This window comes from Acomys minous (genome assembly GCF_964271855.1).
Source record: "Acomys minous genome assembly, chromosome: 13".
NCBI classification, from domain to species: Eukaryota; Metazoa; Chordata; class Mammalia; order Rodentia; family Muridae; genus Acomys; species Acomys minous.
Genome location: NC_140495.1, coordinates 58,217,952 through 58,235,739, shown reverse-complemented (window position 1 = coordinate 58,235,739; position 17,788 = coordinate 58,217,952). Strand labels below are relative to the sequence as shown.

Genomic DNA, 17,788 nt, shown 5'->3' with positions numbered 1-17,788 from the left:
AGCTAGTATCACCAAAGCTACCATTACCACCTCTCTCTGGCTCCCCAGGCAGTCTCGCCCACCCTCTGCATCCCTCCTCTTTTCTTCTTGCCTGATGTCTCCTTCTATGAATACCAGGACACAACTCAGTCATTTTCCAGCCCAGAGCTTTATGCTATTGTAGGCTATTTTAGTCCAACACACAGTTTGATATGAGGACCCCGGCTCCCAGGACTCAGTCAAAAGGGGCAGATGTGACCCAGTCTGGTAATGCCCGGCCCTCTCTCACCCTCTCCCTCCGCCCCATCCCTCCCCGCCCTCATGGAGTCCTCCCCTCCCCCCCCCCCACCCCTCCCCCCCCTCCACCGCCATGGGATTGATCTGCCTCTGGCTCAGTACCCAGAAGGTGAAGGAGAGAGCACACTCCCAGCCTACCTCCGGGTCTGCATGTGGCTTGGCAATGTCACCCACAGCAAGAACCTGAAGCTTCTGCAGCAGGGCAACATGGTGGTGTATGCAGAGACGGTGAGCGGACGCCCACAGCATCTGGAGGGTGGGGTAGAAGGAGCCAGGTCGGGGCCAAGACGGGGAAGAGCATGTCTGACAGTGGGGCATGCAGTTCCGGGAGGGAGGGTGGAGAGACCATCTTTCAAACCCAAATCTGACACTACGGGACAGCTCCGAGAGGTGGCAGTAATGAAAGCAGTTGTGCATCACGCTCCTGGTACCCCTGCTCACGTGCGCTAACGAAGGGGGTCTCAGTGGCCCTCTGGTGCCTGGTCACACTGTTCCTGGTGGAAGTTTATTGAGAGCTTTCCCCTAGCTTTCTCAAGGCATGTGAACAGATCAGGGCTCCACATTGTATAGAGTCTCATCTGTCACCAACAGGTAGCTTGGGGACCCCTGCAGACCCTTGCCAGGCCTTCAGGACAGACTGGACGTCATGGGAGGTGGGGAAAGGCCAGGAAGTGTGAAGGGAGCTGCAGAGGAGGCGTCTGCCCACGGAACATCAGGCTTGCAGGGGGACAGCTGGGCAGATGGCTCTGCAGAGGGCAAGGGATGAGCTTTGCTCTGTGCAGGAGGGCTGCCCCGGGGAAATAGCTCCACTGGCAGAAGAGGGAGTAAGGTTTGAGTGGCGGGCTATTGTGTGACCTTTTCTGGGGAGATGTGAACACCTGTCTATTGATCTCAGGTTAGGTGAACCATGACAGAGCAAAGATACAGTTGCCTCCAGGTCCTTCTTGGTGAGCCAATGGGTTTAATTGGGGTCACTTAAAGAAGCACAAGCAATGTATGGGCAGCTACACTGCCGAAGAAGGCTTCCTTGCAGCAACTGTTAGCTGCTGGTATATACTGGGAAGGAGACAAGCCCATGAGCCTTGTAAGCTGCTCACATGCGCCAAAGAGGAACAGGCGGCCTCATGTCTCATAGCCTTATATGAGTAGTCACAGCTGACCTGATCTCAGGACAATAGTGGCTGTGTCAAGTCTGGAAGACAGAATTCCATAACACAAGCCTTTTAAGTTGCAGAATTATAACTTTTTTTTGGTAGTTGGTTGGCACATGCATGTAACCTCAGCACTTGGGAGGCTTAAGCAGGAGAATTTCTGAGAGTTCAAGACTGATAAGGAGTATCAGGCCAACCAGAGTTATTTCCTTTTTTCTTTTTTTTTTTCTTTTTGGTTTTTCGAGACAAAGTTTCTCTGTGTAGCCTTGGCTGTCTTGGGCTCCCTTTGTAGACCAGGCTGGCCTTAAAGTCACAGGGATCTACCTGACTCTCTGCCTCCCGCGTGCTGGGATAAAAGTGTGTACCATCACTGTCCAGCCTTCTTTTTTTTTTTTTAAAGGTTTTCTTTATTTATTTTATGTATATGACTATTCTATCTGCATGTACACCTGCACACCAGAAGAGGTCATTAGAGGGTATAGATGGTCATGAGCCACCATGTGGGTGCTGGGAATTGAACTCATGACCTCTGGAAGAGCAGGCAGTGCTCTCAATCACTGAACCACCTCTCCAGCCCCCAGAGTTATTTAAAAAAAAAAAAAGGAAAAGCGCATTTAAGACAATGTTTTTAAGATGCACATGTTGATAATATAACACAGTAAGCTCCCCATGTCCACTGTATCCACATTTATGTACTGAGCCAGCTGTTAAGTCTAAGATGGCGGCATCCATACCAAACACGTGCATACCTTTTCCCATGTCACCATGCCCTTAACACTACACGAGAACAACTGCTGGCGCAGCATTCACACTGGATTAGGTCATGTGCCATATATAGCTGCTTTAAGGAATATGTTACACATGGATGCTAGGCCAATGTTAAAATGTAAGGGACTAGAGCATGGCTCATGGTACGCAGAGATAGTCTGAAACCAATTCCTCAGGGTTGTCAAGGGACAGCTGTGTCTAAGCAGCCCTGCCTAAGGCAAGGGCAGAGAGGCAATGGAATGGAGGTTGTAGGAGAAAAGACCTGGGGGCAGCACAGAAGGGCGGTGTGCAGCAGGACTGGGTTTCTGAGGTTTGCAGTGACTAGGGAGTGAGCAGGTCACGTTGAAGACGCAGGCTTTGACTAGGCATCACCCCCACTCCTCTGCTGCCCGGGCAACGACAGATGTGTTGACTGCCGAGTCTCAGTCTCCTAGGCACAGCAGGGACATGGCCCCGTCTTGCCTGGCTACTACATCTCTGAAGGTTGGGGAACAGGAGTCTTGACACCCCCAACCGCAGGTGGCTGGTAAAGGAGGTGCGAGCGCTGACTTGGACTCCCCTCCCTCCAGTATGAGAATCAGGCCAAGCACAAAGATCAGTGGGGACAGCAGGGACTGCACCACTGCCCGCACTTCTCAGATGTCATGGGACGCAAGGCTGTCCCCAAGACAGATTTCAAGGCTCCCCCAGGATGGCATTGGCAGGACGACTGGATGGTGGAGCCTCAGAGGAGGTAAGGATGGGGCAAAGCTTGACCTGGCACCTGGCATGTCCTGCTGTGTGACCCCTCTCGCCTAGAAGGGCCACTCAGTGGGAACTTGAAGAGGTGGGCCCCAAAGCCCCTGAGCTAGTCCCTGTGAGCGGGAATACACAAGACCAGCAGTCCTGCCCAATACCCTGTCTTTCTCAAGAGAGGCGGGGTGTCACGTAGGGGTGTTCAACCAGCAGGGGATGACCCCTGGAGTTCAGCTCTGGGAACTTGGGGTATCCTTGCTGCCCAGACTCCTCCTGGACATAGACATCAACAAGAGCCAGGTTCTAGAAGAGGTGTATGAGAACCAGAGCCGCAACGCCACAGGTGCCTGGGTGCCTGCAGCTATCCCCAACACAGATGTGGTAAGCATCTCCATCCTGCCATAGGGGGGTGGGGGGGGGGCAGGGGGAAGGAGAAGGACCAGAAGGGGAGGATCAGAAGTCAGGGTTGCCAGGTAGCAAAAGCTATGTCTGAGCTCTGTTCTGTTCAAGCTGTGGGACCCCAGAGAAGCATTTCAGCCTCTTCTAGCACCAATGATGGGGTTGTACTCAAGGACAGCAAGCGGCAGATACCTTAAATAGGATGTCAGAGCTAGACACTGTGGTGCCTGCCTGTAGTCCAGCTGCCTTGGGGGATGGGGCAGAAGGATCACATGGACCCAGGAGTTGGAGTTTGAACCTGAGTTCTATCCCTGGGGCCCAGATAAAAGCCAGGCATGGTGGTACGTACTTAAAACAGCAGCAGCAGAGAGGCAGAGACAGGCATCCTTTAGCGCTTGCTGGACCGAGTGCCCTGCTTTAACAGACAATGGATGGCAGGAAGATAAGCTGCCTTGCATGGCGTGGTGGCGCACGCCTGTAATCCCAGCACTCGGGGAGGCAGAGGCAGGCAGATCTCTGAGTTCGAGGCCAGCCTGGTCTACAAAGTGAGTCCAGACAGCCAAGGCTACACAGAGAAACCTTGTCTCAGAAAAACAAAACAAAACAACAAACTAAAAAACAAGGGCTCCTGAGCAACAAAATTGATACCTAGCTTCCACATGCATGAGCATGTGCACACATAAACCACACACACACACACACACACACACACACACCATACATGTACACACACACTTTATCACGACAGAAACATTCTGTCTTCTCTATCACTCTTGAGCCAGGAAATATGGTGCTATGATATGATATGGAAAGTAGCCTTTGGATTTTGTTTCATTTGAATGGAGTAAGCCCAGAGGCTGCGGGCCACTGAGTAGAGCCATGCAAGTAACTTGTCCCCAGTGTGACAAGGAGTGAGATGTTCACCTCTAAATAAAAGAGCCATGGTGGCAGCAGGAGCAGCAAGATGTTCTGGCCTAGAGGGTGGCTGGAGGGTCAAAGATAGGAGTGTGTGAGAAAAATGAGGGAAGGCAAGCTTTGCCTGTCTCACATGGCTCTCCCTCACCCTCAACATCCCTACAGAATGGACAGCCGGTGGGAGCCCCGAAGAACGTGAAGTGTCCCGAAGGCTGGCACTTTAAGAAGAACTGGATAGTGGAACTGAACCATGCAGTGGACAGTGCAGGTCAGTTTCTGGTCACCTTGGGCCTGAAGGCCTGGGACCCTAAAAGCATTCAAGTCTGGTTCTTCTGGAAGCCTCTGAGTAGCCAAGTTCTCAGGCAGGATGTGTCTGAATTCCCAGGGTTCCCAGCCTCTAGGGAGTAAGGTCTCAATCCATTCCACAGACACAGACCCTAGTGCTGAGATGTACTGGGTGTCTCCCTACGCCTGACCCGGAACAAGCCTTCTGGATGGGTGCCTGTGAACATGGATGTGGCTGTAGAGCCTTGGTTTACCCAAAGTGACTCCAGGGAAGGGGCAGTGGGTTGGAAGTCTTGAGGCCTGGGCCCCAGACATAAGCAATTGATGCAGTTGGTCCCATATAGTGCAAATTACACATTTTGAGCACATGGTCTGGGACATAAGGACCCTTCTGTCCCCAGCTCCTGTCTCTGTAGGTCCCTTTTCTCAGGCATGTCAAAGCCCCCCCCCCAAGTCTGCAGGTTCAGGTGGACTCAGAGGTCATGGTGCTGCCCTTGCAGGCTGGGAGTATGGAGTGGGGATCCCACCCTCTGGCATGCCCCAGATCTGGAACTCGGTGGAAAAGACTTACCATTCATTCCGCCGGAGACGCTGGGTGCGCGTGCGCTTCCGGAACCACAGGAAGCCGGAGCCGGGCCAGGAGCAGGAGACCCTCTCCTTCCTGCAGATGGTGAGGAATCTGGAGCAAGGGACCTGGTTGGGACACAGGCAGGGGCCCCTTGCGAAGCAGGGCCAGGGGCATGACTGAGACCCTGTGTTCTTCCCTGCAGCAAGACCTCGATGAGAGAAAGGAAGGCTGGGAGTACGGCACCTTTGACTCCAAGTTCCACCTGGACCCACAGCCTACAAGCCGGTTCCGTCGCCGCTGTTGGCACCGGCGGCTGGCACCCAACAAGGAAAGGGGTGTCACTCCCATATTCCTCCTGGAAGGATCCTTGGTAAGGCCTCCATGGTTTGGGTGAAACACACATCCCTGACCCATTATTGGCTGGGCCCCCACTCTTTCAAGTTTGGCGGGTGGTACCTGTAGAAGGGGAGAGGGGGTGCCTAGGGCGGCGAGACAGGAGTCAGGAAGTACTGAAAACTTTAAGAGGAGCTTTCTGAGCACAGGCTGTGGAGCTGGAAAACCAACCGAAGAAGGAACAGGAGAAGACGTTGTCATGGCAACATTGGAGGGACTCCTGGAGGCACAACCCGGAGGATCCCCGCATCCCCACCATGCCTTTCATCTATTGCATCTTCAACAGTGAGGCCGGCCTGGGAGTCTCCTGGGTGGCACTGGAGGCCAGGGAGTTAGGGAGGAGCCTATGGAGGTCAAGTAATGAATGAGACTTCTCTTTCCCCAGAATCTCACTACTACCAGCTCTTCTGCTATATCTACCAGGCCCGGAATCTGATGTACAATCAGCTCTTAACCTTTCAGGGTAGGAATGCTCCTTGTCATTTGGCCTTGTCTCCTATCCCCGCCCCCGCCCCGCCCCAAGCCCCGCCCCCAAGTCCTGGCCACATACCCACGTAAGTTTGTGATGACTGTGTGCCAAAGATACAGATCCCTCTCCCAAGAAGCTTGGCTCAATCAGGGTTGCCGTTGCTGTGATGAAACCCCACCACCAAAAGCAACTTGGGAAAGGAAAAGGCTTTATTTCTCTCACACTTCCACGTAACAGTTCATCATCAAAAGCAGTGAAGGCAGGAGCTCAAACAGGCCAGGAACCTGGAGGCAGGAGCTGATGCAGAGGCCACGGAAGGGTGCTGTTTACTGGCTTGCTCGGCCTGCCTTCTTATAAAACTCAGGACCACCAGCCCGAGGGTAGTTCCATCCACAGTGGGAACGGGCCCGCCCACATTAATCACTAATGAAGAAAATGCTCTACAGGCTTGCTTGCCTACAGCTGGATCCTATGGAGGCAGTTTCTCAGCTAAGAAACTCCTCTCTATTGACCCCAGCTTGTATCAAGTTGACATAAAACTAGTACAAAGTTTATGACTGTAACTGGTGGTGGCAGGGGCGGGGGGGAGGGGAATACTCCTCAAACAAACTCTACAAAGAGGGAGAAGCTTTCAAAGCAGAGCACTGGAAGAGAGGATGAGATGTGAAAAAGAGTGCCAGTCTGGGCTGGAGAGGTGGTTCAGTGGCTAAGAGCACTGGATGGTCTTCCAGAGGACCTGGGTTCGATTCCCAGCACTCACATGGCAGGCTCACAACTGTCTGTAAATCCAGGGGCTCCTACACCCTCACACGGACATATATGCAGACAAAATACAAACGCACACAAAAGAAAAATGTCAAGAGAGAGAGTGTGTGACGGGGTGGAGGAAGGAGGAAGGAGGAAGGAGGCCCCACGTGAGAAAGAGCCATAGAACCATTCAGGAGGTGAACTGAGTGTCTCCCCCGCACCCCCCATCCTGTTAATGTCACTGCAGATGATAAACAACAGGAGGTTTTCTGAGATCTGTGTCCCTTGAGCATCCCCAACCAACTGTATTGGACACTCGCCCTGCTGGTGTGGGCGATGGGAAGCCTTATCCCCAAAACTCCTCCATCTCTGTGAAAGCCAAGCATTCACCTCGATGGAAGCCAAGGCTCCCCTGGCCTGTGGGGTACACACAGTTGGTCTGCAGCTCCTGCAGAGGCAACATTCTAGAAGGGCTGGCAGGCACGGTGGCTGCCCATCCTGAGTCTCCTCAGGTCTAATGGCTACCTCTGCAGAGGAGAGGAGGACCTCACTGGCAGTATGGAGCTGTGACACCCCTCCTCTCCCTCCCTCCCTCCTCCATCCAGAGCCTTTCATCCGAGTGGTCTTCTTGAACCACAGCCTGTGCACCCAGACCCTGCAAAGCTCTGCAGCTCCGACGTGGGCCCAGACGCTCATCTTCCAGCACCTTCTGCTGTTTGAGGACCCCAAGGAAACCAAAGAGAACCCCCCGCTTGTGGTGTTGGAACTGTGGCAGCATGACTCACGGGTACAGTAGGCTGTGCCCGAGGGAGGAAGCTCTACCTCAGTTTTGCTTCAGAATAGAGGTGTATTTTAGAGCAAGGCGTTGAAGCAGTCAGTGAGGCCGTTGTTAACTTCAGTCCCCTTCCTCCTCAGAAGTCTGTGCTGGAAGCCTGGTTGGGCCTCCACGTTCTATGAACCCCCATCTCCTCCAGGGAAACAAGATTTTGTGGGGACGGAGCATGTGGCCCCCAGTAGTCTGGCTGGACATCCAAGGCTGGGCCTTGACCCCCCTGAGGTGGCACCCCCTTGTCAAAGAGTTGGGAGAGGAAGAAGCCGAGATTTTTGCATCCTGTGAGCTCATCCTCGAGACACAGGTACGGATGGGAAGGGCTGGGCTCCTGGCCCTCCCTGGCCCACCACCACCTCCAGGTTTCCACAAACACCAGGACCCACCCCTCCCCCTCAGGATGGATTCAGTGCTGTCAGCCTGGCCAGTGTCCCCCTTAGCTCCCCTCCAACTCTGGCCCTCTAAGGGACATATTGGGTGGGGAGAGGCGCAGTGCCAGCCTGCAGGGCCTCGTGTTCCCTAGTCCCTCCTCTGCCCTCCAGAAGCTGAAAGACACCCACCTGCCAATCCTAAGTGTCCCCTGCAAGAATGGGATTTACATGCTACCCAAGGGCATCCAGCCTACCGTGCAAAGGATGGCCATTGAGGTGCGTGCGGAGGGGAGAGGTGACTATGTTATAGTTTGGAGGGAATTTTCTTCTCATAGCTCTCAAATGACACAGAGACTCATTAGATTTGCTAATAAGCTTTAGGCTCAATAATTGGGCAGATACAATCTATTCTAATCCTCTAAGCTAGTCTGGCTCCTTCCCAGCCACACGCCCTGAGTTACTTGCCATATTGGTCCTGCCTGGGCTGTTTCTGCTCCATCAGGCCACATCCTTTCTCTACATCTTTTCTCTCTTCTTCCTTTTCCCCTCCTGCTCCCTACCTAAGACCCCAAGCCTGGGAACGGAAGTTCCGCCTGTGTATCTCCTCTGGCCAGTAATATGCTGTTCAGCTTCTTTATTAACCAATCAGATATAATTGGGAAGCAAAGTTTATGCAACTTTGATCAATGTGCCTGACAATGCCTAGAATGCAACCAGATCTGGGAGGTGGGGGAGTGGGGGGAGACAGGGCAGAATTCAGCATCTGAATACACAGAGCAACCCCCCAACAGATAAGCCTTTCCGCAGAGCAGCCTAGGGCACCCTGGAGCTCTCGGTGAGGCTTTTTTGACAACCTGGCACAAAGCTTGAACCCTAAGAACACATCTCAGAAGAGAAATGAGAGCAGAGGCTTAGACAATACAGCAAGTCAAGCAGGGACGGCAGATGTCCCTGTGCATCAGGAACTGAGTTCCTGAGAAAGAAATTGAGGCCCAGAGACAACATACTGCAGACCCAGCGACAGAACCATTATTTAAGCCCATCCCTGCCTGAGGCCAAATGGAGGTCCGCACACTGGTTATTCTGTGTCCTGTCAGGATTTGGCAGATAACAATCAAGCAAGTCAGGAACTAGTGACTCCTTAAGACCAGCTGCTGTGCTTGGTCCCCACTTAGCCCCCAAAGAGCATCTGAACATTCCTTTGTCAGCTAAGAAATCACAGGGTGCGTGGTCACTGGTTGGTCAAGGAACTGTCTGAGACACAAGTCAGCAACAAGCTGAATGGCATAGGGACTCTGAACACTGTGGGCACTATCTGTGTCTGGGGGCTCCAGAGGCAGCCAGCTGCAGGAACTCAATGTCTGAGGACTGTCTGGAACCAGCAAGCCAGCAGTGAGCAGGTGTGCCACTGCTTGGAGGCCACTAGGGGGTGAGTGGCAGATTCAGGCACTGGTTAGATCACACCTTCTTCCTGGAGAGAGCAGACGGCAGCCAGGTCCCCTCACAAGGCAGGGAGACCTGGGGGAGCCTCAGATGCCCCCTCGGGCACTGCTTCCATGCTAACCCTGCCATGCTTCCTGCTGTACGTCCCGTCCAGGCCAGGCTGTCCCAGCCCTGACTAAGAGGTGCTGTCTGCCCCTTGCCCTGCTCTCCCTTCTGGTCCTGACAGATTCTGGCCTGGGGCCTTCGAAACATGAAGAAGGTGCATTGTCCCCAGCTCCTGGTGGAATGTGGGGAAGAGTCCGTGAGGACAGAGCCCATCAGCAACTTCCAGGAGAATCCCAACTTCCCTACATCCACCTTCTTCCTCACGGTGGTAAGAGGCCCCGGGTAGGGGCTGGACAGTCATCATCTATTGAGGGACCTCACAGTCCCCTCTCTTTGGGCTTGTAGTTGATGCCTGTGGAGGAGACCCACGCACTGCCTGTGGTGGTGAAAGTGGTGGACAATCAAGTCTACGGGCAGCAGATTGTGGTCGGTCAAGCCAACATTGACTTCCTCCAGCCCTATTTCTGTGACCCCTGGGCTCTGAACTACAAACCTGTACAGCTGCCAAGTACGAGTCTTGCTCCTGGCCTTGTCTCCTGCTCTCTTCAGGAAGCCCTCACTAGGAGTAGGGTGGGACTCTGGCTCCTTTGTGGGGTTGGTGCCCCTCTTGCTTGGTTTCTCCCTTCCTGAGGCTGGTGACTGTGTTCTCTCCACAGTCCTGTCTTTGAAGAAGCCGGACACTGTGAGTAAGATCCCCAGGCCACCTTCTCCCATACCATTCACTTGAATGACCCTGTCCCTGCAGAGGGGTGTCTATAAAATCATGCCTATGAGGAGGCCTAAGTGTACAGGAGAAGGCTATGGGCCTGGTCCTCAGTTATGTGTGCATGTGAGAATTACCTGAGTGGGTTATGGGCGCTTAGGTTGCAGTTCTGAGACACAGTCTCATCTATCTAAGGCTGGCGTTGAACTTGCTGTGCAGTAGAGGATAACCTTGAACTCCCAATATTCTTGCCTCCCCCTCCCAAGGGCTGGGGTTACAGGCATTCACCCAACACACCTCAGGGTTTTGTTTTGGGTTGTGGGTTTGTTTGTTTTTTGGTGTTTGGTTTTTGTTTGTTTGTTTGGCTTTTTGTTTGTTTGTTTGTTTTTCTACACAGGGTTTCTCTGCGTATACTTGGCTGTCTTAGACTCGCTTTGTAGACCAGGCTGGCCTCGAACTTACAGAGATCTGCTTGCCTCTGTCTCCAGAGTGCTGGGACTACAGGCATGCGCCACCACGCCCAGCATACCTCAGCTTTTATTTATTATTGTGTATTCATTTATGTGTGGGGTACATGTGTGGGATGCATACATGTGTGGAGGCCAGACATACCTCCACCTTGCCTTTTGAGTTAGGGTCTCTCACTGGCCTAGAACTTGCTAATTAGGCTAGGCTAGCCAGCCAGCCCATGAGATTCTTTTGTCTTCACCTCCTCAGTAGCAGGACTGCAAACACATACTATCATGCTTGCAAGACTGTGATGGTGAACACTGTCACCTTGACAAGATCTAAAGTCAGTCAGGAGACAAACGTCTGGCATGCCTGTGAGGGTGACTGCTGTGGGAGGGCCCACTGAATGCAAGCAGCACCGTGCCATGAGTTGGGGTCCTGCACTAAACTAAACCAAAAGGAGAAAGCTAGCTGAACACTGGCATTCATCACTGTTTCCCAAATTCAAGTGCCACGCAGCCAACTGTCTCAGACACCTGCCCCTATCTTCTCCTCACCACGACGACATCTCGAATGTGAGCCAGTAATTCCTTCTTCCCGTAAGCTGCTTCTCTGTCAGGTATTTGATACACAAGGCGAGCATTGTATGGACTAAGACCTCTTTACCTGAGGCCCTGGTCCCTGAAGGATCCCACTGGAGTTTCCAGTCATCAAGCGTTTGTTCCAAGTCCCTCTACCCCTAATGACCCCTAATGCATCTGATTACAGCTCTAGGGCAATCGTACCACATTTTAATGCATAGCCGCTCCTAATGCCTTCACCAAAAGCAGATGCTGCCAGGTACAGCAGTCAGGAAGATGGGATAGGAAGTCTCAGCTCTGAGTCAGCCTGAGCTACATAAAAAAGCGAGACTCTGTTTCAAAAAGCCAAGGGCTAGGGATGTATCTTGAATGACAGATTGTTCGCCTACCATGCCCAGACCTGGAGCTCCATACCTAGCACAAGATATGGGAGGGAGGAAAGGTCGATCTTGCTAGATGGGGCACAGTGGATAGGCCTGTAATCCCAGCACTGAAGAGGCTGAGGCAGGAGGATCACAGCCTAGGTACATGATGAGACTTGCAAAAACCCAAAAGATTCTGCCAGATATGAGAGAGAGAGAGAGAGAGAGAGAGAGAGAGAGAGAGAGAGAGAGAGAGAGAGAAAGAGAGAGAGAGAGAGGTTCTGCATTTCTGAGCACTTTTGAGTGCCGTCTGTATGGATGGGCAGGAACTCCAGGAAGCACAGGTCGTCTCCCTCACCTTTCCCGTACTGTCTGAACTGAAAGGCCTGTGTAAAGTGCCAGGGGACAGGAGCCTGCTCCCACCTCAGCCTGCTTCTCCATTCTCCTCTAACCTTCCCTTTGCAGTTCCTAGACTCCCTTTACAAGAAGTTCTGGCTCACTTCCAGGAAAGACGAGGTAAAGCCGAATCAGACCAGGGAACACGGGCCAACCCCAGTCAGCCCAGGGAGGGAGAGAGGGAGGGAGGGGAGGGAGGGGGCCGGGAGGGCTGGAGTCCTGCCTGAGAGCCAGCGAGGTCCTCTTCTCTAGGATGACTATGAGCATGACGTGGACTGGTGGAGCAAGCTCTTCTGGGCCACGGGCGATGAGGACAAGACCTTGAAGTACAAGTACAAAAGCTACCACACCCTAAAGGTTTGGAGGGTCCTGGGGTTAGGGGTAGAACAAAGCCCCCCCTTGCCAAGGGGCTAGAGACTTGGCCTTGGTCTGTCAGGGAACCACCAAGTGGCAGAAGAACTGTGTTGGTTTTGCCTTGTTTGAAGTAGGATCCCACGTAGCCCAAGCTGGTCTCCAACTTGCTTTGTTAGGTGTTCATGCCCTTGAATGCCTGAGCCCCCTGCCTCTCCCTCCTGAGGGCTGGAGTTGCAGGCACACACCACCGTTCATATTAGGGCAGGCAGGGTCCTGTTAGACAAGCACTCCCACCTAAGTGAGAGACCTTCAAACCTTACCAAAGTGGACAGACCCATGGTAGGGGACTCAAGTTGTGTCTACACCAGCCTGGCTACCTGTCTCTCTAGCCCATCTATCCCTAACTGAGGGGACTTTCTACACTGTCCCCTAGGAGTACTAAGAACCCGTCTACCAGCTGCTCCATCTAAAGCCGACAGTGGGGCTGCAGATGGGCCAAACACTTAGGAAAAGGCTTGGGAGCTGGTGGTCCCTTCAAAGCTTGACCCCCAAAATAGTCCCTCACCAGCCCAGGTCCTGCGATGCCCCTACAGGTGTATGACTGTGAGCTGGAGGCAGTTCCAGACTTCCAGGGCCTGCAGGACTTCTGCCAGACCTTCAAACTTTACCAGGAAAAGCCCAAGGTGGACAGTCCCGTGGTAGGAGAATTCAAGGTGTGTCTACACCAGCTTGGCTACCTGTCTCTCTGTAGCCCATCTGTCCCCATAGTCTCTAATAAAAGCCCTGGCCCTGCACATCCCTGAGGAAGATGAGCCAGGGCCTAAGGAACAGCTCCAGAAGTGCAGTGACACAGGCAGGGTCTGAGAGAGGCAAGACATTCAGACTCCCAGCTCTGGCTCATGCTGGTCCCCCAAAGACACAAGCCTCAGACATGCTTTGACCTGAAGGGACGGGTGTGCAGAGTTGACATCGGCATAGTCTGAGAACATCAAATAGCTCTGAGTGCCTTTGCCCGACGCCCAATGGTCCCTGCCTGAAGACTCCTGCTGCTCACCCTCATCCCACCAAACGCTGTGCTCAAGCGGTGGGGGTGGGAGCACCTTAACAAGTTAGGCTAGCATGGCCAGATAGGGTTGCCAATGCGTTCTTACCCCCAGGGCCTCTTCCGCATCTACCCCTTTCCTGAGGACCCAGAGGCCCCTAAACCCCCACGACAGTTCTCGTCTTGGCCGGAGATTGAGGACTTCCCTCAGCAGTGCCTGGTGCGGGTGTACCTGATACGCGCCATCAACCTGCAACCACAGGACTACAATGGCCTGGTAATGAAGTAGTCCCATCTGCCACCAGTGGCCCCCCACCCCACGCCCAAATCACAGTATGCTGCAGTGTCTCAGGCTCAGGTACAGAGCCACCTCTACGAAGCTGCCTGGCTCCCACTCTCCCTACCAACCTTGACTGACTCTTCTTTTCTACCCAGTGTGACCCTTATGTGATCCTGAAGTTGGGACAGACAAAACTTGGCAGCCGGGACTCCTACTATCCCAATACTCTGGATCCCATCTTTGGCACGTGAGCTGTCCCCGGTCACCCACTACCACTTTTCTAATCCTACATGCTATGCTGGAAGGCAGTTCCTTCAGAGCCTCCAAGGCCCCCGTAAGCAGCACCTCACTGGCTCTTGGGGGTTCATCAGGTGGAATTGGTGTGCCACACACCCCACCTTCCCCCAAGAGAGGCACTCGGGCCTCCGTGTGCCTAGCCTTCTTATTTTCAGCCATGGATGCTAGTGGACAAAGGCCTCCCCATGCTCTACTGCCCACGCTCACTGTGAAGGAAGGAAGAGGTGGGGCAGGGCCCCTCAGGCTGAGATGCGGGCCAGTAGGCAGCGAGTACATGTCCGCAGCCACTTTCCAACCCTCTTGGCTCCAGGATGTATGAACTCACCTGTAACATCCCACTGGAGAAGGACCTAGAGGTCCAGCTCTACGACTTTGACCTAATTACTTACGATGATGAGATTGGAACTACAGTTATCGACCTTGAGAACCGACTTCTGTCTAGCTTTGGAGCCCGTTGTGGACTCTCGAAATCCTACTGCAAGTGAGTGTGGACCCTGTCAACAAGCAAGCTGGATTGGGGCAGGGGGTGAGCCCACGGCTCCCTGAGAAGAAGCTGCGAACTGGGCTGGACCTGCCTCTCCGCCCACGGTTCCAGCACCCTCACCAGCAGCTCAAAGCAGTGTGTCCTCTCGGACCTGTTCGTCCCACCCACTCCTCTGGCATACTCTCACAGGTCAGGGCCATTTAGGTGGCGGGATCAGATGACCCCGAGCTCCCTGTTGGACCACTATGCCAAACAGAAAGGGCTGCCTCCGCCTGTATTTGACCTTGAGGACGACTCTGTTGTCTACAATGGGAAGAAGTTTAATTTGCAGAACTTTGGTGAGCCCAGCACACTTCCAGGCGGCACAGGTGTAGCCTTGAGGAGCCAGTGAGGAGCCAGTGAGGAGTCAGGCAGACAAGAGAGAAGGGAGAGGGGAGCTGGCCTCGGGTAGACAGAAACTACATCTTTCCATTTTCCCCCTCTCTTCTCAGAAGGCAACTGTAGGCAAATATCCAGGCAGTGCGGGGGAGGTACTGGAATGGGAATGCTAATGACCTCACGATCTCACCTCCAATCCAGAGTCCAAGCCCCCTACCTTTAAGAGTTTGGGGCCTAAGAAGGAGCGCCTGGCACTGTACATCCTCAACACCCAGGGGCTGGTTCCTGAGCATGTGGAGACCCGCACACTATACAGTAACAGCCAGCCAGGTATTGACCAGGTATGTGACTGGAGAGGCTGTTCCTGCCTCCTATGGACTGGACTGGACCAGGAGATATGGATGTTTATCCAGCCAGGACATAGTCTATAGTGAGAGGCAAGGGCAGGTCAACAACTCACAAATGTGCACAGGCAAGAGCCAAACATGTTTTGCACATTAGTAAGAAGGATGCTGCAATGACATCAGTTAGAGAACATCACATCCGGAAGGACTGTAAGGCACGGAGCCTCACAACAGGTGTGGGGAGCTCTAGGGTGTTCTACCAACTGACATTGCCACTGTTTTGCCCTCCTGGGGGTAGGAAGGTGACACCGTAGATCAGGGGACACAAACATTGCAAACCTCAGTTCCGGCCACTTAACTGCAGGCTGTTTTCACTATGTCAAGGATCCTGGGGACACAGACACCCATGAGCACCATAATTATCTCTCACTGCCCCACTATCAAAGTGGCTTCATCTTCTCCAAATCTTTCACATTCATGAAGCCTTCTGCTGAGAAAGTTTTAAAATAACCATCCTCATTAAAGTAGCTTTCTCAAACGGGTCAACTCTGAAGAATTAGAGTAGGTCAGGTGGGTTGATGGGCAGAACATATTTACCTATTTTCCAAGGCTGGTGGTGCCACCCTTCCCTTCCCTTCTCACTGTCTTCACGACTGAGTCCCTCTCAGAACTCTATCTTTAGATTGTGGTCATACAGCACAAGATGACCTTACTGACCACCTAGTTTACTCTTACTAAGGCTTATGTGCGGCTGAGTATATGAGGCCCAGCCTCAACATAGATTCCCGACCAACAGGCCATCTCGCTTGCCCTCCTTAGCCTCTAGCCCACAGTCATAAGTGAGATTTCAACACCCACTTGTGGTCTCCCAGCCAGATCCTCCACCCTACCCCCCACCCCCAGCTCACTCACCTTCCCAGCCAAAAACTAAAAGAGCTGGAGGGTGATCACTCGTCCCCTTGGGTGACACTTGTCATCCCCAAGCCCCACCCCATGCAAGCCTCATGCCCCATGCCTTCCAACTGCAAAGAGACTGGCAACCCCCAACCAGCAAATCCATTCCGGCTCTAGGGGAAAATACAAATGTGGGTGGATATCTTCCCCAAGATGCTGGGGCCTCCTGGGCCCCAAGTCAACATCAGCCCCAGAAAGCCTAAACGGTGAGTATGTGAAAACCTAGTTCCTGGTCATGGCACACCAGCTCAACCCCCAGGGTGCAGGGCACCTCTGCCCCCCAACCCCGAGAAGCAGTAATTCTCTATGGAATTTAGAAGGAGCTTTACTGCTCAAGCACAGGCTCTGTGGGCAGCTCCTCCCTCAGCAAGGCTGTCTAGGGCTGGGAGGCTGGTCCTCACCCCAGCCTCAGAGCACAGTGGCTGCAGGTATGAACTGCGTTGTATCATCTGGAGTACCGCCCAAGTGGACCTGGTTCGCCAGACCTTAAGTAAAGAAAAGATGAGCGACATCTACATCAAAGGGTGAGGCACGACAGGGTGGAGGAGGGCCCCAGAAGGCCCCTTAGTTCCCTGATTAGCACCCTGCTATAGCCTCCTAGTACTGAGGGGAACACCTATCTGCCCTTAATCTGTGTTTTGGGGGATGGAGGTGGGGACCACACACAGAAAACTCAGATGAAAGGATTCTGCACCCCCCCCCCCAGGTGGCTATTTGGGCTAGAGAAGGACACACAGAAGACAGATGTCCACTACCACTCCCTGACTGGGACGGCCACCTTCAACTGGAGGTTCATCTTTACCCTGGACTACCTGGCAACAGAGCGCGTATGCGTCCAAAGTCAGAAGGTAAGGGGCGGGGAGGAGAAAGGGGAAAAGAACCCCTAGGGTTTGACAGACTCCTCCTCTTTTGGGGACCTGGAGGCTGTGACAGGATGTTAGGTTGGATCCTTAGACCAGTGGGTCTCCAAGGGGTATGTGCAGGAGGCAGGCTACAGACACGGCCTTCTCCTGTCCTCTAGGACTACATATGGAGCCTGGATCCCACATCGATGAAGTTCCCAGCCCGGCTCATCATCCAGATATGGGACAATGACTTCTTCGCCCCAGATGACTTCTTAGGTGAGGCCCTGGTGTGGGGCTTGTGGCACAGGGCAAGGGGCTCCTGTTGCTGATAGATGCTTTCTCGGGGCTCAGGGGTCTTGGAGCTGGATTTATCGGACATGCCCCTTCCGGCTCAGAGCATCAAGCAATGCTCCCTCAAGATGATGGAAGCTGACTCCAAATGGTCCTACATGCAGCAGAAGCACATCTCTCTCTTTAAGAAGACCAATGTAACTGGGTGGTGGCCTTGTCAGGTCTACCAAGATGACAAGTGGCGTTTGTCGGTAGGAGCTGGGGAAGGTGTTTAGTGAATAGGACCACTATGCAACCTAACCTAGCCCTAGCGGACTCCTGGGGGCAGTAGCCAAACCTAGAGGTAGGCGAGTGGTCCTGAAATGAGCTTGCTCTGCAGTTTACACAGCAGCCCCTGCTCCATCCTTTGGTGTTCCTAGGGTAAAGTGAAGATGACCCTTGAGATGCTGCCAGAGAAAGAAGCTTTAATCAGGCCGGCTGGGCGAGGCCAGTCCGAACCCAACCAATTCCCTACGCTTCATCCTCCTGTGTAAGGACCCTGTGGGACAGAGGCGTCAAGCCCACTTCTCTCCT

The 17,788-nt window shown here is 53.4% G+C and overlaps 1 protein-coding gene across 7 annotated transcripts in view; it reads left to right on the top strand.

Moving 5' to 3' along the window:
- The window catches only part of FER1L5 (fer-1 like family member 5), a 55,208-nt gene that overhangs the window by 36,336 nt on the left and 1,084 nt on the right, over window positions 1-17,788 (top strand). For 3 of the 7 annotated variants that reach the window (XM_084755127.1, XM_084755128.1, XM_084755126.1), the window contains 28 exons: window positions 376-504; window positions 2,765-2,928; window positions 3,197-3,311; window positions 4,410-4,512; window positions 5,030-5,199; window positions 5,300-5,467; window positions 5,640-5,775; window positions 5,876-5,953; window positions 7,312-7,493; window positions 7,681-7,842; window positions 8,078-8,182; window positions 9,576-9,722; window positions 9,800-9,962; window positions 10,111-10,136; window positions 12,016-12,066; window positions 12,199-12,303; window positions 12,894-13,013; window positions 13,458-13,619; window positions 13,778-13,869; window positions 14,230-14,400; window positions 14,593-14,741; window positions 14,983-15,122; window positions 16,197-16,285; window positions 16,508-16,603; window positions 16,786-16,927; window positions 17,101-17,200; window positions 17,276-17,466; window positions 17,635-17,744. In XM_084755127.1, the coding sequence (XP_084611253.1) occupies window positions 376-504; window positions 2,765-2,928; window positions 3,197-3,311; window positions 4,410-4,512; window positions 5,030-5,199; window positions 5,300-5,467; window positions 5,640-5,775; window positions 5,876-5,953; window positions 7,312-7,493; window positions 7,681-7,842; window positions 8,078-8,182; window positions 9,576-9,722; window positions 9,800-9,962; window positions 10,111-10,136; window positions 12,016-12,066; window positions 12,199-12,303; window positions 12,894-13,013; window positions 13,458-13,619; window positions 13,778-13,869; window positions 14,230-14,400; window positions 14,593-14,741; window positions 14,983-15,122; window positions 16,197-16,285; window positions 16,508-16,603; window positions 16,786-16,927; window positions 17,101-17,200; window positions 17,276-17,466; window positions 17,635-17,744 (3,566 nt within the window). The remainder of the gene's footprint in view (window positions 1-375; window positions 505-2,764; window positions 2,929-3,196; window positions 3,312-4,409; window positions 4,513-5,029; window positions 5,200-5,299; window positions 5,468-5,639; window positions 5,776-5,875; window positions 5,954-7,311; window positions 7,494-7,680; window positions 7,843-8,077; window positions 8,183-9,575; window positions 9,723-9,799; window positions 9,963-10,110; window positions 10,137-12,015; window positions 12,067-12,198; window positions 12,304-12,893; window positions 13,014-13,457; window positions 13,620-13,777; window positions 13,870-14,229; window positions 14,401-14,592; window positions 14,742-14,982; window positions 15,123-16,196; window positions 16,286-16,507; window positions 16,604-16,785; window positions 16,928-17,100; window positions 17,201-17,275; window positions 17,467-17,634; window positions 17,745-17,788) is intronic. The other 4 variants (XM_084755130.1, XM_084755131.1, XM_084755129.1 and 1 more) reach the window with 4 other exon arrangements.